Source organism: Malaclemys terrapin, chromosome 1, assembly GCF_027887155.1.
Source record: "Malaclemys terrapin pileata isolate rMalTer1 chromosome 1, rMalTer1.hap1, whole genome shotgun sequence".
Lineage (NCBI taxonomy): Eukaryota > Metazoa > Chordata > Testudines > Emydidae > Malaclemys > Malaclemys terrapin.
In genome coordinates this window covers 325,931,848-325,950,656 of record NC_071505.1, presented here as the reverse complement: position 1 = coordinate 325,950,656, position 18,809 = coordinate 325,931,848, and the positions used below count along the sequence as shown (strand labels likewise).

General features: G+C 41.8%; 1 protein-coding gene across 1 annotated transcript in view; it reads left to right on the top strand.

Moving 5' to 3' along the window:
* Positions 1-18,809, top strand: part of DEUP1 (deuterosome assembly protein 1) — an 85,255-nt gene that overhangs the window by 34,740 nt on the left and 31,706 nt on the right. The window contains exons 6-11 of the mRNA XM_054017118.1: positions 1,237-1,449; positions 7,269-7,414; positions 8,058-8,163; positions 14,436-14,633; positions 16,253-16,339; positions 18,467-18,666. Coding sequence (XP_053873093.1) covers positions 1,237-1,449; positions 7,269-7,414; positions 8,058-8,163; positions 14,436-14,633; positions 16,253-16,339; positions 18,467-18,666 — 950 coding nt within the window. The remainder of the gene's footprint in view (positions 1-1,236; positions 1,450-7,268; positions 7,415-8,057; positions 8,164-14,435; positions 14,634-16,252; positions 16,340-18,466; positions 18,667-18,809) is intronic.

Below are 18,809 nucleotides of genomic sequence, written 5' to 3'. Positions count from 1 at the left end.
GATAGATCAGCTGAAGGCCCTGAGAGAAACAGAGGCCGAATCACTGCCATAAGAAGGCATGCTGGCATTGAATATGGCCACAGACAGATAGGTGCCTAAATACTTTTGTTGATCTAGCACTTCGTGTAATATGAGGCTAAAACCTTCGGTCAGTTTACCTGAGTTTAGACGGGTGTTGAGCCACCAAAAGATATCAGAACACACAAAATAGCACCTAAGACAATCTATAGCATGCCTTTTCACTGCCTCCATCAATGAAATATGCTACTTGTAGTTCTGTACACTTTTTTATGCAGCATTACTCTTTCAAGTGAGCTCTAGACCTGATGCCCAATTTGAAGGAGCAGTCCTGCTGTCATTTTTCAGCTAATTCAGACCCATCTTCTGGATAATTACTGCTGCTTGTGAATCTTCCAGGAGTGGGGATCCACATGGTCAATTCTTGAAACAGTGAAAGTGGTTACCATAGTAACTGATTTTCCAAGGTGACTGTGGATCCATAAACACTGCCCACTTTCCCCAACTTTCAGTTGAAGGATTCCCTAATTAGTAAAAGGGACTTCAGGATGGTTGGAGGCCAATCCCATTATACCCTCAGCTCAGATCCCTGTGTAATAGTACTTTCTAGAAGATTCTGAAGGTACAATTATTCCCCAGCTGAGTGGATCCATGTGGGCAATCATCTCAGAGAAGCACAGTTACTATGTAACTAACTGGGTTTTTTATATATGGATTGTGTGGTGTTAGCTTAAAAGTGAAGGGCAAATTTCTGCCTTCAAATGCACATACACAACTCTTATTGAAGTCAATATATTGGAGGGCAAAATTGCCCTCAACTAATTATTTTTCTGTAGCTATGTGGTCCAAATATATCATTACATTCACATTAGTATTTACTCACATTATTGTCTATATCTTTCCCTTCTAGGGAAATAAGCACAAGAAGGGAAAACTCTTTGAGAAATTCTGCAAACTTAAATTTTCAGAGTTTCGACTACATTCTTCCACTGAGGGCAAGGGATTTGAGGCCCAATAAAGACAAGAGTGGAACATCCCTTGTCCTTTGGAGAAGCAGCAAGGAAATCCTCCAGCGTGCACGAGCCTCTCTGTGGTGCTCTATCCAACTCCCATTGTAGTTAATGAAAAGACCGCTATTGATTTTATTGGTAGTGGTCTGGACTAAAGGGACGAAATATAGTTTTTGAATTTCACTGAAATTATTTCCTTGTTCTATAGAAACAGACACAGAATTATCAATTCCAAATCAGCAATAAGAACCAGAAACAGGAAGATGTAGCTACCTCCAGCCAATCCAAAATTGAGAGGGATGAGTTCATCATTGAAAAATTAAAGTCGACTGTGAATGAAATAGCAATGAACAGGAATAAGTTACAAGAGGAAAATCTAAAACTACAACAGGAACTAACAGTGTACCAAACACAGTGCCAGGTAATGACTAGTAATGGTATTTCTTCTCTATAAGTACAGTGGAATAAAGCTAAAGGAATTAATGTTGAAGCATTAATTATTGAGGAATACATTTTCAAAATTCCTTTGGAACACTTGTATGGAGGATGATTATGTAAAGTACATTCATTCTTTACAAAACCCATAATGTGCTTCCAGATGTGCCATCTTTTGAATGACACACAAGAGAAAACAAAAATGTTTTTGATATGCAGTACTGTCATTTATTTTATTCTTGTCTATGTTTTATTCCTCACACTTTACACTTCACCAAAGAAACCCAGCTTCATTCACTGTATCTTGTGTATCAATGGCTTTCATGAATGTTGTTCGTCTGGCTTACGTGGAGTAGTACACAAGATGCTATGAACTTGTATCTAAGGATCTAGAAAAAATGTATGGTAATATATTTTGTTATAGGCAGATCTGGTAGCGCAACCTGGTATTAGGGTTGCCCACCACCCTTGAAGCCTGTCGAAGTTGTGGTAGCCTGTCCCCTGGTTTTGTGGGATTCAGTGCGGTCCAGAATCTCTGCAGTGCTATATACTGCAGCCCCATCTGCGATATACCCTTCTTTCCCTCAGCTTGCCTTCCATGCCAGAACTTGGGAGGGTATCCTCGGAAGGCAGTCTTACGGGTATCTTTTTTAGTTCTTCTTTGACTAGGGTCTCTATGGGTGCTCCAGTTCTGTGTGATTTTTGGTAGCAGTGCCAGCTATGTAGGGCTGTGTGGGCAAACTGCCTTCAGTTCCTTCTCAATCACCTAGGCCTCCGATAGAGTATTTAGCATGCCCACGTTAGAGCTGGTCAAGCTTGCCTCTGACTTTCAGTTAGTTATAGTGTTTTGTTTAATTTAATGTAGTATTTAGTATTTATTTTCTTTATTCTTGAGAGTCTTTACTTATTTCCCTGATCATCCTCTCACCCTCTCCTCCTGGGACGTCGCCCTCCATTTGAGGAGATATGCCAGAATCATTGGGACTCAAGCATGTGTGACATTTATGCAAATTATTTGCAAATATCTAATTAAGTCATTTGCATGTATGCAGATTATTTGTATATACACATACATTTCTGCTTAACATCTAAGCATCACAAAACTTGGCAACTGTGGCAGGAGGGTGGATGCCTGAAAGGTGTATTGGAGCTGCCTTGGTGGGGAGGTAAGCTGCAGCAGGTGGATTTGTGGGATGGTCTGGGGGTTGTATGGGTGGAGGTGGCTGAGAGATGCTGGGCCATATCTGAGGTTTATGGGGCTGTTTGGACAGAAGATGGGGTAACTGTGGTATTGTAAGGGAGGCTGGATGAAGCTGTGTTTGTAGGAGTATCCAAGAGGGAGAAGACGGGGGTAAAGTCATTGCATGAGGGAAGATGAGTGGTAGCTTAGGGAAGATATGTTTGTGAGGGTGTCCAGGAACATAGTAGGGGAGGTGTCTGGGAGGAAGAAGGAAAGAGCTGGAGAGGGTATCTTGGGAAAGTTGGGATGAACCGAGTGGGGCGGTGAAGGGTTGGGGGAGAGCTGGGTCCTATTGGGAATGAGGGAGAGAGGAAGCATGGATGAGGGGGACTGGCTAGTTACTATGGTGGGTTGCCTGGGGCTTGTATTGGGCCCCCATCACCTTCTGTCCTTCCCACCATTGATTGCCTGCTCCTTCTGGCTGCGTTTTCCCCCACTGGGATCCAACAGGGGAGCAGTGAGCCAGAGGCCAATTGGCTGCCTGCTCAGGGGGAGCCACAGCAGCCAAGAAAGAGATCTTAGAGTCATTGTGGAGAGTTCTCTGAAAACATCCATTCAGTGTGCAGTGGCAGTCAAAAGAGTGAACAGAATGTTAGGAATCATTAGGAAAGGGATAGGTAATAAGACAGAAAATATCATAATGCCACTATATAAATCCATGGTATGCTCACATCTTGAATACTGCATGTTATGCTGGTTGCCCATCTCAAAAAAAGATATATTAAAATTGGAAAAGGAACAGAGAAGAGTAATAAATATGAATAAGGGTTTGGGACAGCTTCCATATGAGGAGAAATTAAAAAGACTGGGACTAAAGGGGGATATAATAGAGATCTATAAAATCATGAATGGAGTGGAGAAAGTGAATGAGGAAGTCTTATTTATACACCTTCACAAAACACAAGAACTAGGGTCTCCCAATGAAATCAATAGGTAGCAGGTTTAAAATAAACAAAAGGAAGTACTTCTTCACACAACGCACAATCAATCCGTGGAACTAATTGCCAGGGATGTTGTGAAGGCCAAGCGTATAACTGGGTTCAAAAAAGGATTAGATAAGTTAATGAGGATGGGTCCATCAAAGGCTATTAGTCAAGATGGTCAGGGATGCAACCCCATGCTTTAGGTGTCCCTAAGACTCTGATTGTCAGATTTTGGGACTGGATGACAGGGGATGGATCACTTGATAATTGCCTGTTCTGTTCATTCTCATTGAAGCACCTAGCATTGGCCACTGTTGGAAGTCAGGATACTGGGCTGGATGGACCATTGGTCTGACCCAGCATGCCTATTCTTATGTTCTTTAACAACCATAAGCCATGATTAAAGGTCATTCCTGCAGCTTGTTGAATTCAGTCTGAGCTGTGGTCTGGAAATATTTGAGGTGTGGCCTGTATGTGTGTGTGACACTTGGCAGGTCTGCATAGTTCAGGTGGTGGTAGTGAATTCACTAGTGGTAATGAATTTATATGACAACTCAGTCACACACATCTAACAAAGAAGCTGAACAGGTACAGGGAAGAGTTGAGTAGAGTTGGTTGGAAATTTTGGAAAATACTAATTTGTCAAAACTGACACTTTTTGCAGGAAAGTGTTGGTTTTGACTAATTATTTGATTAAGAAGAGTTCAGAAAAAAAAGTTTTGAAATTGTCTAAATGTTTCTTTTGATATTTTCAGCACAAAAAAAAATCCAGTTTTCCAGTTTGAAATTTCTTTTTGGTTTGGAAATTTAAACTAATTAGAATAAAAAACATTTTGAAATTATCAAAACAAAATGTCTAGTTAAGGCACATAGTGGACAAATGAAGCACTGTTTGTGAGAAAAACTGCTAGCTTGCTGAAGGTTTAAACATAGCTGCATTCTGGGTTCTTTGAATTATAAACCTTGTTATTGCTTTTATTATTTAATATCCATTCCTGCTCAATTCCAAAGCAGGAGTTATATGATTATAAATATAGTAATAAGAATTTCCTGGGTTTGTGTCCACTCACTATTGCCTCACAAGGAGCTGACAGATTCCTGGAATCCAAATCTTTCCTGCCTCTTTGGAAGCAATGACAGTGTTATACAGGGAATTTAGCTGAAAAGCATGCAGGATCCAGCAGCCAAACTAGAAGGCCTTGCAGAATTTCTGGTATTTATAGTAAATGCTTGACAATACATTCATACATTTAAAATCAATTCTTAAAAGAATCAAACTCTAAGGTAGCCATGAGTAAGTCTTTGTAGCCTCTATTAAGAGTTTATTAAATTTAATATTTACTTGGAAATGCTCAGAGATGCACTTCGGTGTTTAACTAAAGCTTTTAACCCTTTAAACAAAGGGCCAGTCCAGTGGTGGAGTTGTAGCACAATACTTGAAATGCTAGAGATCCTATATACAATTAAAGCTTGGTCCACCCCTCTCAAGCCAACAAAAGCTGTGAGAATTTAGTCAGTATGCCCAACTCCTGCAGGAGAGAGAGAGAGTGCTTCACATCACTTCAGCAATCCTTTCAGACAAAGAAAACCACAGTCCTCTTTGGTTAGAAGAAAAGTCACTCTAATCTGAGACCCCACTTCTGGGGGAATAAACCCTTTGAAGGGACTCACTTGCAATAGCTGCTCTGGATTCACTTTTCTGAGATGTAAATTTCCATCATCATTTTTGAAGGTTAAAAAGCTTTCTTTTCACTTTTAAATGTATTGAAATAAAACAAAGAAGTGATGAAAAACACTAACATTTTCTTAGCATACTATCTTAAAGGCAAAGTCTACCACCATTGGAACATCCTTGTTTCTTTTATCCACTACTTGGTTGTTGTTGTTTTTTTTGCCATTGCTCAAAAGTTATGTTTTCAAATTATATGCTCATATTTTGGTATAATTATACTGGTTATAATGAGGGCTTATACATAGATATTATTTCAAGCATAATACCGTTGCCCTTTTTGACCCAAGCAGCTAGTCGGGTTTGGAGCCCTATGGGTGTTCCAGTTGGGAATAAAAATTGGTGTTAGGTAATTCTTTGATGCAGTTTTGTGTATTTACAAAGAATGTACAAAGTCCTGTGATCTCTGAATGCAGAAGGAATCAAATAGCAGGAAACAGCTTATTTTGCTTGCAGCACCAGGAGCACTCTTATCAGCCTGCATTCTCTGACCCAAAAGTCTCTCCCCAGGTTTCTTCCAGGATCAGCCACCATGCTCCTTTAGGCTGTCTTTTTCTTGTCTGTTCTCAGCTTATTAGTGTAATCACACACACACACATGCTTGCTCACTTCTGGGCAGATTCACACACTCCTTTTGCCTTACGTGGGGCTTCTGCTTCCAGTTAGGGTGAGTTCACACCTATCAGTCTCAATCCCATAACAAGCTTTCACCAAGCTCATAACAATATGATGTTTACATTTCAGTTGTTTGTCACATTTTTAATTCCAAGAAATGAAAGGTGAAGTAGGATCAACACTAGAGAAGTCCGAGGGCAAAGCTCAATAGTGATGGTTTGAAAGCGTGTATAGTTGATGCTATAAATAAACTGTCATCTCTGACTAGATGCAGATAGCTTTGGAGATGAATGAGCGCATGTTTTAGCTAGATAGATTCTACTTCAAAGTGGCCTGTGCATGTTCCCACATGTGGAATCTAGTCACATACACTGCAAGCTTCTGGAAGCTTCTAGAGAGTGTCTGTTGGAGCCATTCACCTCCACCTAATCTTCTCCTTATTCAGGATTCCCAGGATATAAAATGTTAGACCTCAATGTTAGGAAAATATAAAATACCACTAAATGGTACTACTGAATCCTGCATCATAGAGTATGATCTAGAACAGTAGTTCTCAACCAGGGGTCCGTGGTCCCCTGGGGGGCCACAAACAGGTTTCAAGGGGTCCACCAAAATAAACTGGGCTTCAGCCCTAGGTGGTGGGGCTCAGGGAGGGAGCGCCACCTCTTCCCCCTGTCACCTCATTGGGCCACCCAGCCTGCAGGTCAGCACCAACAACAAGTTTCACACTAAGTAAAAAAAATAATATTCAGTTTTTATTTTTGTATGTATATTATCCTTTTCTTTTTATATTATATATGTATATGTGTGTGTTTAGCTGTATAATTATCAATTTAATACAGCTTTTAATATACTGGATATGCAGGAAAAACAGTTGTGGCACAGGTGGGTCGTGAAGTTTTTATAGCATGTTGTGGGGGCTCAGAAAGAAAAAGGTTGAGAACCCATGGCTAGATAGAACACACTGAAGCAAACTGAAACTGTTTTGGAAAACTTAAATAAAATGAGAAGTTACCATAACACTGTAGAAGGTTTCCTAGGAATATGTCAGAGATAAACGCATCCTAGCAATGCATGACCTAAAGAACTTTAAGTATCTTATTTTTGAGCGACATTTCTGGAGAGAGAGACTGACTGTTGAAAACCTTACAAAAGCAATGCCTACTCCAAAATAGGAACTGGCCTCAGAATAAATTCATATTAAATATGTAATGTAAAGTGTATGTCAGAATATTTATGCTACAAGAACATGGAATTTAAAGCCACTATTGAGTCATTTTAATCATTTATTTACTTAGAACGTGGAGGCAGGACTTTCAGAGATGAGAAATGAGCTGCAGTCACGTGATGCCCTCTGGAGAGGGATGGAAGCGGAATTTCAGCAGTTGCGTAAAGAATTATTCAAAATTGGAGAATGTAAGAACATCCAAGAAAATCAAATAAAGTATGTATTTGAAAGACATCATTTACATTGTAAAGAATTTGTGAGCTAAATAACGTTTTTCTTCCCTTTGGTTTATATTGTTTTTTTAAAATATATTGTAGATTAGAAAATCAAATTCATGTTTGAATTAATATTTTAGTAATTTTATTTTATGAGATTATAATCAATAGCTACATACTCAGTTAAACAGTTTTCATGATGCTTAATTGTTTAAAAAATATATTTTATATGGCTTTATATGCTCATTTGATTAAAGGAACACCTTTCCTTTGGTCTAGGTACTCTAACACAGTTTTAAAAAATGCATTGATTAAAAAAACAAGACTCTCTGACACCCCCTAGCTAGGCTAGTAAACGTGTGTTTTGCTGTAGCCATGTGGCATTATATGGCATGTGGGTTCACAAGTGATTTCAGGATTCTTACAGCAGACTGGTGGTCCATGGATCTACCAAGCTCCACCCTGGTTTAGGTGACCAAATCTCCTGCCTTTTCCATAAGAGGGCAGCCCTTCCCTGATTGAATGGTGAGGCAAAAACTCCGTAAGCTGTGGCTCATGGCATTGTCTGCCCACTTGATGGGTTTTTCTCATGCAGGGAACAATTTGACCCTCAATATTTATTATTAATGCTTTTTTATTTAAAGGCTTCAATCAGCTTATGCACAATGTATTCAGGAACTGGAAAACAAAAAAGCAGAGCTATTACATTTGGAACAACACCAGGAAATTCAGCAAAAAGAGCTAAAAAAGGTATTTCACATTTGTAAATATTTTGAAATCTAAGTTGTAATAGAGTTGGGTTTTTTTTAAGTATTAAGGCAAAATCATGACCTTGCTTATACGAATGCACTAAAGTGCATAAGAGAATAGCTGTATTTTCACAGGTAAGAAGGAAGCGTATGTGTGTACTGTGTTCCCAGAAGGAATAGGACAGCTGTACACTCAACACCACTGTGCACTGGGCAAATACCAGAACTGGGCGAAACATGCAAATAGCGGCAGAGACCCATGTCAAAGGGGCACAGTCATGGAAATAACTCCTACACAGACCATTTGGTCTGAGACATAAGCTGCACAGCTGGAGCAAGTTACCATGGGCACCTTGGAATACAATGCACATAATACAACTCAGTGCAGGGCTTCTTTGGTTGAACTGTGTGCCATACTGCTCGTACAGGACCCTGATGAGGTCAGTATAGCAGTGGCATGAGGTGACATATGGCTTGGCGGGTCTCTATACCAAATGTGGCTGTGTTACTCTCTCTGGTGTGTAGGGGATGCCTAGCCCTTTCTTCCCACATACAGCTTATACTATTGACCAGGGATGTGAGCAGCAGCATCTGCAATTGGGAGCAGCATACGTGGTTGCTGAAGCAGACTTATAGTGACTTTGGCCTGGTCTACACTACGACTTTAATTCAGATTTAGCAGCGTTAAATCGAATTAACCCTGCACCCATCCACACAACGAAACCATTTAATTCGAAATAAAGGGCTCTTTAAATCGATTTCTATACTCCACCCCGACGAGCGGAGTAGCGCCAAAATCGATTTTATAATTTTGAATTAGGGTTAGTGTGGCCGCAATTCGATGGTATTGGCCTCCGGGAGCTATCCCACAGTGCACCATTGTGACCGCTCTGGACAGCAATCTGAACTCAGATGCACTGGCCAGGTAGACAGGAAAAGCCCCGCGAACATTTGAATTTCATTTCCTGTTTGCCCAGCGTGGAGACCACAGGTGACCACAGATAGCTCATCAGCACAGGTAACCATGCAGGCTGATAATTGAAAAAGAGCACCAGCATGGACCGTACGGGAGGTACTGGATCTGATTGCTATAGGGGAGAGGATTCAGTGCTAGCAGAACTTCGTTCAAAAAGACGAAATCTCCAAGGGCATGATGGAGAGAGGCCACAATAGGGACTCAGATCAGTGCTGCGTGAAAGTCAAGGAGCTCAGACAAGCCTATCGAAAAACAAAGGAGGCAAACGGTCGCTCCGGGTCAGAGCCGTGGACATGCCACTTCTACGATGAGCTGCATGCAGTTCTAGGAGGGGCCGCCACCACTACCCCACCTCTGACCGTGGATTCTGAGGCGGGGATAATCTCATCAACTACACCTGAGGATTCTGCGGACGAGGAAGAGGAGGAGGAGGAGGACGAGGACGAGCTTGCAGAGAGCACCCAGCACTCCGTTCTCCCCAACAGCCAGGATCTTTTTCTCAGCCTGACTGAAGTACCCTCCCAACCCAGTATCCAAGACCACGACCCCATGGAAGGGACCTCAGGTGAGTTTACCTTTTAAAATATAAAACTTGTTTTAAAAGCAAGGGTTTTTAATGATTACTTTGCCCTGAGGACTTGGGATGCATTCGCAGCCAGTACAGCTACTGGAAAAGTCTGTTAACGTGTCTGGGGATGGAGCGGAAATCCTCCAGGGACATCTCCATGAAGCTCTCCTGGAGGTACTCCAAAAGCCTTGCCACAAGATTTCTGGGCAGTGCAGCCTTATTCCGTCCTCAATGGTAGGACACTTGACCACGCCATGCTTGTAGCAAGTAATCTGGTATCATTGCATGACAAAGCCTGGCAGCATATGGTCCCGGTGTTTGCTGGCATTCAAGCAACATCCATTCTTTATCTTGCTGTGTAATCCTCAGGAGAGTGATATCGCTCATGGTAACCTGGTTGAAATATGGGAATTTAATTAAGGGGACAGAGGTGGCAGTTCCTACTGGGCTGTTTGCCTGTGGCTGAAAAGAAATCCTTCCCTGCAGTTAGCCAAGCGCAGTTGGGGGGGGGGAGGAATTGGCTAGCAGGGATCTTCCCTGATACCAGCCACGCGGTGGTGGGAGGGGTAAAGTGATCATCCCAGAGAATTCATGGCGGGGTGTGGGGTGTTAGTTTGGTTCCTGCAGGGATCTTCCCTGATACCAGCCACGCGGTGGGGGGAGGGATAAAACGATCATCCAGAGAATTGGATGGGTGGGGTGGTTAGTTTGTTTTCTGCTGCTGAATGTTAACAGGAAAACCACAGCACTCAACGGGCTTTGCTTGGTATGTGGGAAAGGAGGGCACAGAAGCCGAAAGACAATGGCTTACCATGGCCGCATGCAAGCCAAATTCTGTTGCCCGGACCTGCGTCTGTGATCTCTAGCAGCAAAGCCACAGGCACTGAATATTAAGAGGCAAAATGCGACCTTGCACAGAAATCACATGTGCTATGTAATGTGAATAGTGTTGGTCACCGTGAAAGAGCATAAGCATTGTTCTGCAAAATGTAGCTTTTTAAAAAATTCTCTCCTTTTTTCCCTCCCTCCAGCAGCTGCAAATTCTTCAAGCCTCCCTCCTCCGTCCCGAAGGCTATCACAGATAAGGCGTCGGAAAAAGAAGACGCGAGACGAGATGTTCGCAGAAATCATGGAATCCACCCGCAGTGACAGAGCTCATCTAAATGAGTGGAAGGACACAGTTTCAAAGTATAGGAAAGAAGCCAGTGAACATGAGGACAGGAGGGACCAACGTGAGGACATGAGGGACCAACGTGAGGACAGGAGGGACGCTCGAGATGAGAGGTGGTGGCAGGAAGATCAGAGGAGGCAGGATGCAACGCTGGGGCTGCTGCGTGAGCAAACAGACATGCTCCGGCGTCTGGTGGAGCTTCAGGAACGGCAGCAGGATAACAGAGTGCCGCTACAGCCCCTGTATAACCCCCCTCCCCCCTCACCATGTTCCATAGCCTCCTCACCCAGACATGTAAGAACGCAGGGGGGAGGCTCCATACACCTTCCCATTCCACCCCAGTGGATAGCCCAAGCAAAAGGCTGTCATTTTTTTAACCTTTTTTTAGTGGCCTTTTCCTTCCCGCCGATCCTCCTCCCAAACCCCACCCGGGTTCCCTCCCTCTTTTTATAATCTATTAATAAAGAATAAATTATTTTTAAACAATAGTGACTTTATTTGGTTTGAAAGCAAGCTGGGGGAAGGGGGAGGATGGGTTCCTTACAGAGAATGAGTCAATAAAGGGGGCGGGTTTTCATGAAGGAGAAACAAACAGATATTTCACACTGTAGCCTGGCCAGTCATGAAACTGGTTTTCAAAGCTTCTCTGATGCACAGCGCTTCCTGGTGTGCTCTTCTAATCGCCCTGGTGTCTGGCTGCGCGTAATCAGCAGCCAGGCAATTTGCCTCAGCCTCCGACCCCACCATAAAGGTCTCCCCCTTACTTTCACAGAGATTGTGGAGCACACAGCAAGCAGAAATAACAATGGGGAGATTTCTTTGGCTGAAGTCAGAGCGAGTCAGTAACGATCGCCAGCAACCTTTTAAACGGCCAAATGCACATTCTACCACCATTCTGCACTTGCTCAGCCTGTAGTTGAACAGCTCCTGACTCCTGTCCAGGCTGCCTGTGTATGGCTTCATGAGCCATGGCATTAAGGGGTAGGCTGGGTCCCCAAGAATAACTATTGGCATTTCAACATCCCCAATGGTTATTTTCTGGTCCAGAAAGTAAGTCCCTTGCTGCAGCCCTTTAAACAGAGTAGTGTTCCTGAAGATGCGAGCGTTGTGAACCCTTCCCGGCCAGCCCACGTTGATGTTGGTGAAACGTCCCTTGTGATCCACAAGTGCTTGCAGCACCATTGAAAAGTACCCCTTGCGGTTTATGTACTGGGTACCCTGGTGCTCCGGTGCCAAGATAGGGATATGGGTTCCATCTATTGCCCTACCACAGTTAGGGAATCCCATTGCAGCAAAGCCATCCACTATGACCTGCACATTTCCCAGAGTCACTACCTTTCGTAGCAGCATCTGAGTGATTGCTTTGGCTACTTGCATCACAGCAGCCCCCACAGTAGATTTGCCCACTCCAAATTGATTCCCGACTGACCGGTAGCTGTCTGGCATTGCAAGCTTCCACAGGGCTATCGCCACTCGCTTCTCAACTGAGGGCTGTGCTCTCATCCTGGTATTCTGGCGTTTCAGGGCAGGGGACAGCAAGTCACAAAGTTCCATGAAAGTGCCCTTACGCATGCGAAGTTCCGCAGCCACTGGGAATCATCCCACACCTGCAACACTATGCGGTCCCACCAGTCTGTGCTTGTTTCCCTTGCCCAGAATCGGTGTTCCATGGATAGAACCTGCCCCATTAACAACATGATCTCCAAAGCACCGGGGCCCGCGGTTTGACAGAATTCTGTGTCTGTGTCCATGTCCTCATCACGCTTGTCGCTGCACTGCCGCTGCCTCCTCGCCTCGTTTTTCTGGTCCTGGCTCAGCATAAACTCCACGAGAACGCGCGAGGTGTTTACAATGTTCATGACTGCTGTCTTGAGCTGAGCGGGCTCCATGCTTGCCGTGGTATGGAGTCTGCAGTGTTCACCCAGGAAAAAAGGCGCGAAATGGTTGCCTGTCGTCCGTTGCTTTCATGCAGGGAGGGAGGGAGGGGTGAGACTGTACCCAGAACCACCTGCGACAATGTTTTTTGTCCCATCAGGCACTGGGATCTCAACCCAGAATTCCAATGGGTGGGGGAGACTGCGGGAACTATAGGATAGCTATGGGATAGCTACCCACAGTGCAACGCTCCAGAAATCGACGCTAGCCCCGGAACATAGACGCACACCGCCGAATTAATGTGCTTAGTGTGGCCGCATACATTCGACTTTATACAATCTGTTTCCCAAATTCGAATTATATAAATTCGGATTAATCCCGTAGTGTAGACATACCCTTTGACAGGAGATCATGATATATCCCTTAGATGTTTATATCTAAATTTAATTGCTCTAAAATGTTTATATTTTTGTAATAAAATGAAAATATCAACTATTGATTATGTGCATTATTATGGGAAACTAATTAAAACAAATTCAGATGTAATTTGGCTGGTTTTTGTTCTTGCTTCTAAGTAATATGAGAATCTTCTGGTGTTGCATTATTTGTTACTAGAAGAAGGATTATGAGACCCACAATCTCTTGATAGAAACTCTGGAGTGCCAGACAGAGGAAGGTTTCAGAGTAGCAGCCGTGTTAGAGGAAGGTTTTGCAGAAAATATTACCTTAAATGTTATGCATTATGGCAGCAGTAGCTGTCATAAAGTGACTTTGGTGGCAAATTTTTATTCTGTAATAGCTAATACTAATAAGAGCTCTGTTCCATAATACTGTATAAGGTCTTTATTTCTGTGATTATTTCTCATAAAGAGCTTCTGTGGATTCATTTTGAGTGAAATGAGTACTTTTAAAACAGCCTAAATTAATTTAGAGGTAAGGTAAATACGTCTTAGTAAAAAGAACAGGAGTACTTGTGGCACCTTAGAGACTAACAAATTTATTAGAGCATAAGCTATCGTGGACTACAGCCCACTTCTTCGGATGCATAGATAATAAATTTGTTAGTCTCTAAGGTGCCACAAGTACTCCTGTTCTTTTTGCGGATACAGACTAACACGGCTGCTACTCTGAAACGTCTTAGTAAGTAACACCTTTCAATAGATTTAACGTAAGAACATAAGAATGGCAGTACTGGGTCAGACCAAAGGTCCATCCAGCCCAGTATCCTGTCTACCGACAGTGGTCAATGTCAAGTGCCCCAGAGGGAGTGAACCTAACAGGTAATGATCAAGTGATCTCTCTCCTGCCGTCCATCACCACCCTCTGACAAACAGAGGCTAGGGACACCAGGGATACCTTTTGTCTTAAGGTATAATTATTAAAATTGATATTTTTACAAATCCTATGCTTGTTTTTTTTTGTTGTGAATTTAAATATTACTACCACCTTTGACACCACGTAAATAGACAAATGATCTAAAGAATAAATTATGGATTGTGAAAAGATGCTGAATAAAGAAAAAAGTTAATTGCATTGAATCATAAAGACATTTTATTTTAAAATTGCCTTAAAATCACTGATACAGTTAGAAGAATAGGGGAGGAAAAAATCACTAGTAGGTAATAAGTGATGTGATCTTATATACTGCATAAACATTGTCTTTTGGGAACATATTTGCTACAGATAAGGGACCATCTTTATCACGAGGAGCAGTCCCATAGCTCTGAGCGGGAAAGAATGAGGACAGAAATCTCTGACCTGACAGAAGAGCTTCATCAGAAGGAGATCACTATAGCAACTATCATGGAGAAAGCTACTCTTCTGGAAAGAAAGTTAAAAATGGAGTTAGAGATAAAAGAAAAATTGTTAGCAAAACAACAGGTATGCAAGCAAGCAAAAAAAAGACTAGGTCATTCTCCAGCTCATTACTGATAATGACATACATTATCTGCTAAAAAAAAAAAAAAATTACATCTTGTGCTTTTGTTTTCATTGGCCTGCTATTATATTTAAGCTTTATGAAATAATACAAAAATAGAGCCAAAATGGTGCCAGAACAATAAAGGACCAGTAAACGTCAATTGTGCAACATCTAACTTTAACATATGGTCCATTTTGATCATCAGTACTGTAGTTACATTTAAGCACATAGAAGATCTTGAAAAATTCTAGGTTGGTTTTATTATACCTACTGTATCATTAAATTTGTTCATTAGATTAGCCAGAAACTTTTTCTAATTTTGACCACTCTTTTTAACCTATTGATTAAAGTAGGGTTACCATATTTCCACAAACAAAAAAGAGGACACTGGGGGTGTGTGTGTGCAGGAGGGGGTGAGGGGTGCAGGCTCTGGGATGGAGTTTGGGGGTGAGAGGCGGTGCAAAGGGAGGGGGTGCAGGCTTTGGGAGGAAGTTTGAGGGCGGGGGGGTGTGGGAAGGGGGAGGGGGATTGGGAGGGAGTTTGGGGATAAGAGGGGATGCAGGGGTGAGGGCTGTGGGTCTGGGGATGAGGGGTTCATGATGCAGGAGGGGGCTCAGGGATGGAGCAGAGGATTAGGGTGTGTGGGGATGAGGGCTGGGGCTGGGGGGTTTGGGGTGTTGGAGAGGCTCAGGGCTAGGGTGGAAGGGCAGGGTAAGGGCAGCCTGTCTTCCCATTAGTGGATGGGGGCACTAGGACCCGGGGGCAGCAGACAGCAGTTGCTGCTGGCTCTGGCAGTACACACAGACAAGGGAGAGGCAGACAGGGAGGGGGGGACCCACGGAGGGGGGGATGTACAGAGGGGGGATGGCAGGTGGAGGCTGGGGACCCATCCAACACTCCCCTGCTCCCTGACTGCCCCCCCCCGACTCCTCTTACCATTCTGGCTCCACGTGGGTCGATTTGTGTGTTACACAGGACTACACAGAGAGGGAGGGGGGAGCAGGGGAGGGCTCTGGCTGCTGGAGGCCAATGGGAGTGGGTCAATCGGCCTAGCCGCCCAATCAGCAGCCACACTCTGCATGGGAGGGAGGCGAGGAAGAAAACCTCCCCGGACATTTTAACCTTGTTACCAATTCCTCCCGGACGGCTATTTAGAGACACAAAAGCCGGACATGTCCGGGGAAATACGGACGGATGGTAACCCTAATTAAAGAATGTTTATGAAATTTTTTGGAGAAGTCTGTCAATTGTAAAGCTCAATTGTTACTCTTGCAGTATTGTAAATCATTGTAAACTTCAGTTTTAAAAACAAATAAGTTCCATCCTTTATTCACATATTTGAAAACATCTCGGTAGCAGAAACACAACTTACCCAAACCCTTGAAATTTAGAGGTGCTAATTTCTATTTTTGTAGGGAAATTAATGCTGCTTCTATTCAAGAAAAGCTTTCACTATATTAGTGTCATGATTCTTTATGAATGTTTTGAGTAAAGTATAAAATTAAACTTACACAGAACCATACTGAATATTTTGTAGCTAATATTGTTAAGTTCAACTAAGAATTTAATTTTTCCTCAGATGTCAGAGATGAGGTATGAAGCTATCAGCTCGGAAAACACACATTTGAAGAAGATGATAGAAAATCTGCAGTCTAGAAGATACATGGTAATTTTTGTAGCTGTGAAATATACAAAGCAGTTATTTATGTTTGTTGTTGTAATGATCTCGAGGTTCATTAAATAACAAATCAGTGAATGAGAAAGGAATAAGACTTTAATAAAAGAAACTGGAGAGCTTCTGCACACAGCCATGCAGTGTTCCCAACCTTGGCCTCTAGGGAAAATCTCCAAATTCCTACACTAATTATATTGTCTCTTAGGAGGGAACATCTCCAAATCACAATCCTTCATAAATACTGTGACAGTTTGACCCTCTTTGGTGCCCCCTGTTGTGCTAAGATACCATTGAGCCTGCCTGTTATGCCAACCTGGGCACCCTTTGTATCTGTCTTGCTGAGCCAAGCTAGTAAGCTTCCTTCAGCACATGGGGTTATGTTATAAAGAAGAAATAAGTATATTGACTACAAAAGGTGAATTTTAAGTGAATATAAGAGATAACAGACAGAACAAAGCAGATTACTGAGCAAATAAACCAAAGTACGCAAGCTAAGCTCAATATACTTAAGAAACAGGTTACAAAATGTAATTTCTTACCCTAAGTGTTATTTTAGTCCCTGGTAATGTTTAGTATCAGGTAACAAGACCACCTGACCTAGTAGTGTCACAGTTACGTCCAAACACCTCCCAGGAGGGAGAGAGATTAGTATCTTCATGGTTTTGTTGTTCCTTCCTGATGGCTCATCAAATTTGATGACCTGTTGTCTGGTGGGTGTCTTCCCAATACACACTCAGTTGTAACTGTTACAGTCTCCATATTCCTAACTTTAGATACAGAAATGATACATGCATACAAATTGGATAATCACATTCAGTAAATTATAACCTTTCCAATGATATCTTACAAGATCCATCTTGCATAAAGTACGTCTCCGTTATGTCATATCCATAACATAAGCATAACATTTCCAAAAATTCTAAGGCATTCTAATTCAGCTTAATAGAGGATCTTCCCAACCATTATAAATATAAATATGTAGGTACCTATATTGTTTCCATTGACACACTTATTTTAAACATTTATCAGTGAAATCTATAGACCATTTTCTCCTTTAAGAACCAGATGAATGTATTCATTAGTAGAAAACAAATATTATTTGCAACTTTAATTACTAAAATTATGACCTGCTTATTTTGAAGTATTTCCTCCATGGATTTTCATTTGTGTTACATAAGAGCCCAATTATTTGATGTACTAAGCACCTCCAGTAGAATTCAGAGCTTCCTCATTGTCTGTGGAAGTTAATGGGGGTTGAAGATGCTCAGAACTATGAAGAAGGTGCTCAGCATTTTGCAGATTTTAGCCTTTAACTCGTTAGCCCTTTTGCACCTTTCCAATTCTTTTAACCCCAAAAATCTAACAAGAGCTTCTTTTTTATACTAGTTGTAATTTTGGTTGAATCAATGAGGTTTTGGACCTGCAAACTAAATAATTTTACAGTAGCTTTTATAATGACAGCCTTGCAAAGTCACCTCTGAGGGTAGTGTTGGAATTGGATTTCAATCTCTAAACTCAGTTACCATTTTTTTTTCTATTGCATCTTTTTGAACTCCAGGGAAACCTGTTTATTTATAAACAAATGTCTAAGAAGATTTCTCCAGGTTTTTTATCAATAGTCTGGCATGTCTTTCTAGATGTTTTGCCTTTCACACCCATGTATTGCTACTATAGATAGCGTTTAAACGAATAGTCTGATAATGCCTTTGTGTATTTTTTCTTATTATTCTTATTAGTGGAAATATTACTTGAGGAGGAAATATAGTTAAATCAACTGCAAACTTTGGCAGCTAAGGATTACTTTCATGGCTTAGTTTTTCAAGGAGAGTAAGTCAAATAAACCGAACAAATTTACTACTCTACTGCCTTGAATGCATTGTTTGTGGAAAAATTCTAATTTAATTTCATTGTGTTTCAAAGGCTATTATTCCCATTAATGTCGTTCTTTTTTTCTAGAGGCACTTCTACTGGTGTATCATTTACTATGAATGCTGTGTGATTACATATGGTAACTAAGTATTTAGCAAAGAGTGTTGCCTTGTGTTTCATGTTAAAAATATTAATTCTAGTTACAGTGAAAAAATGCCCATTTAATGATGATTTTATTTTCTTCCACAGACTATAGATTTATCTAACACAGAACATGAGAGTTACACAGCTTCCATTCATGAACTTGAGTGTGAGAATGAAAGGTTACGAAATAATCTTGGTAAATTGCAGAGTGATTCAGAAACATCAATACTGGCTACTCTGGATAGATATGGAGAAACAAAGCACACTAAGCAAACCCAATTAGAAATGCAAGAAAAGGAAGAGAGGTAAAATTTAAGTTGCAAAGATACATTAATTTTTCCATAAGCGTTTTGTAAGCGTCTTTTATAAGAGTCAAATCCTGAAGTCCTTACTCTGTTTTTGTTCATTTAAAACTCCCACTACCTCAATAGACATTTAGTTCAATTAC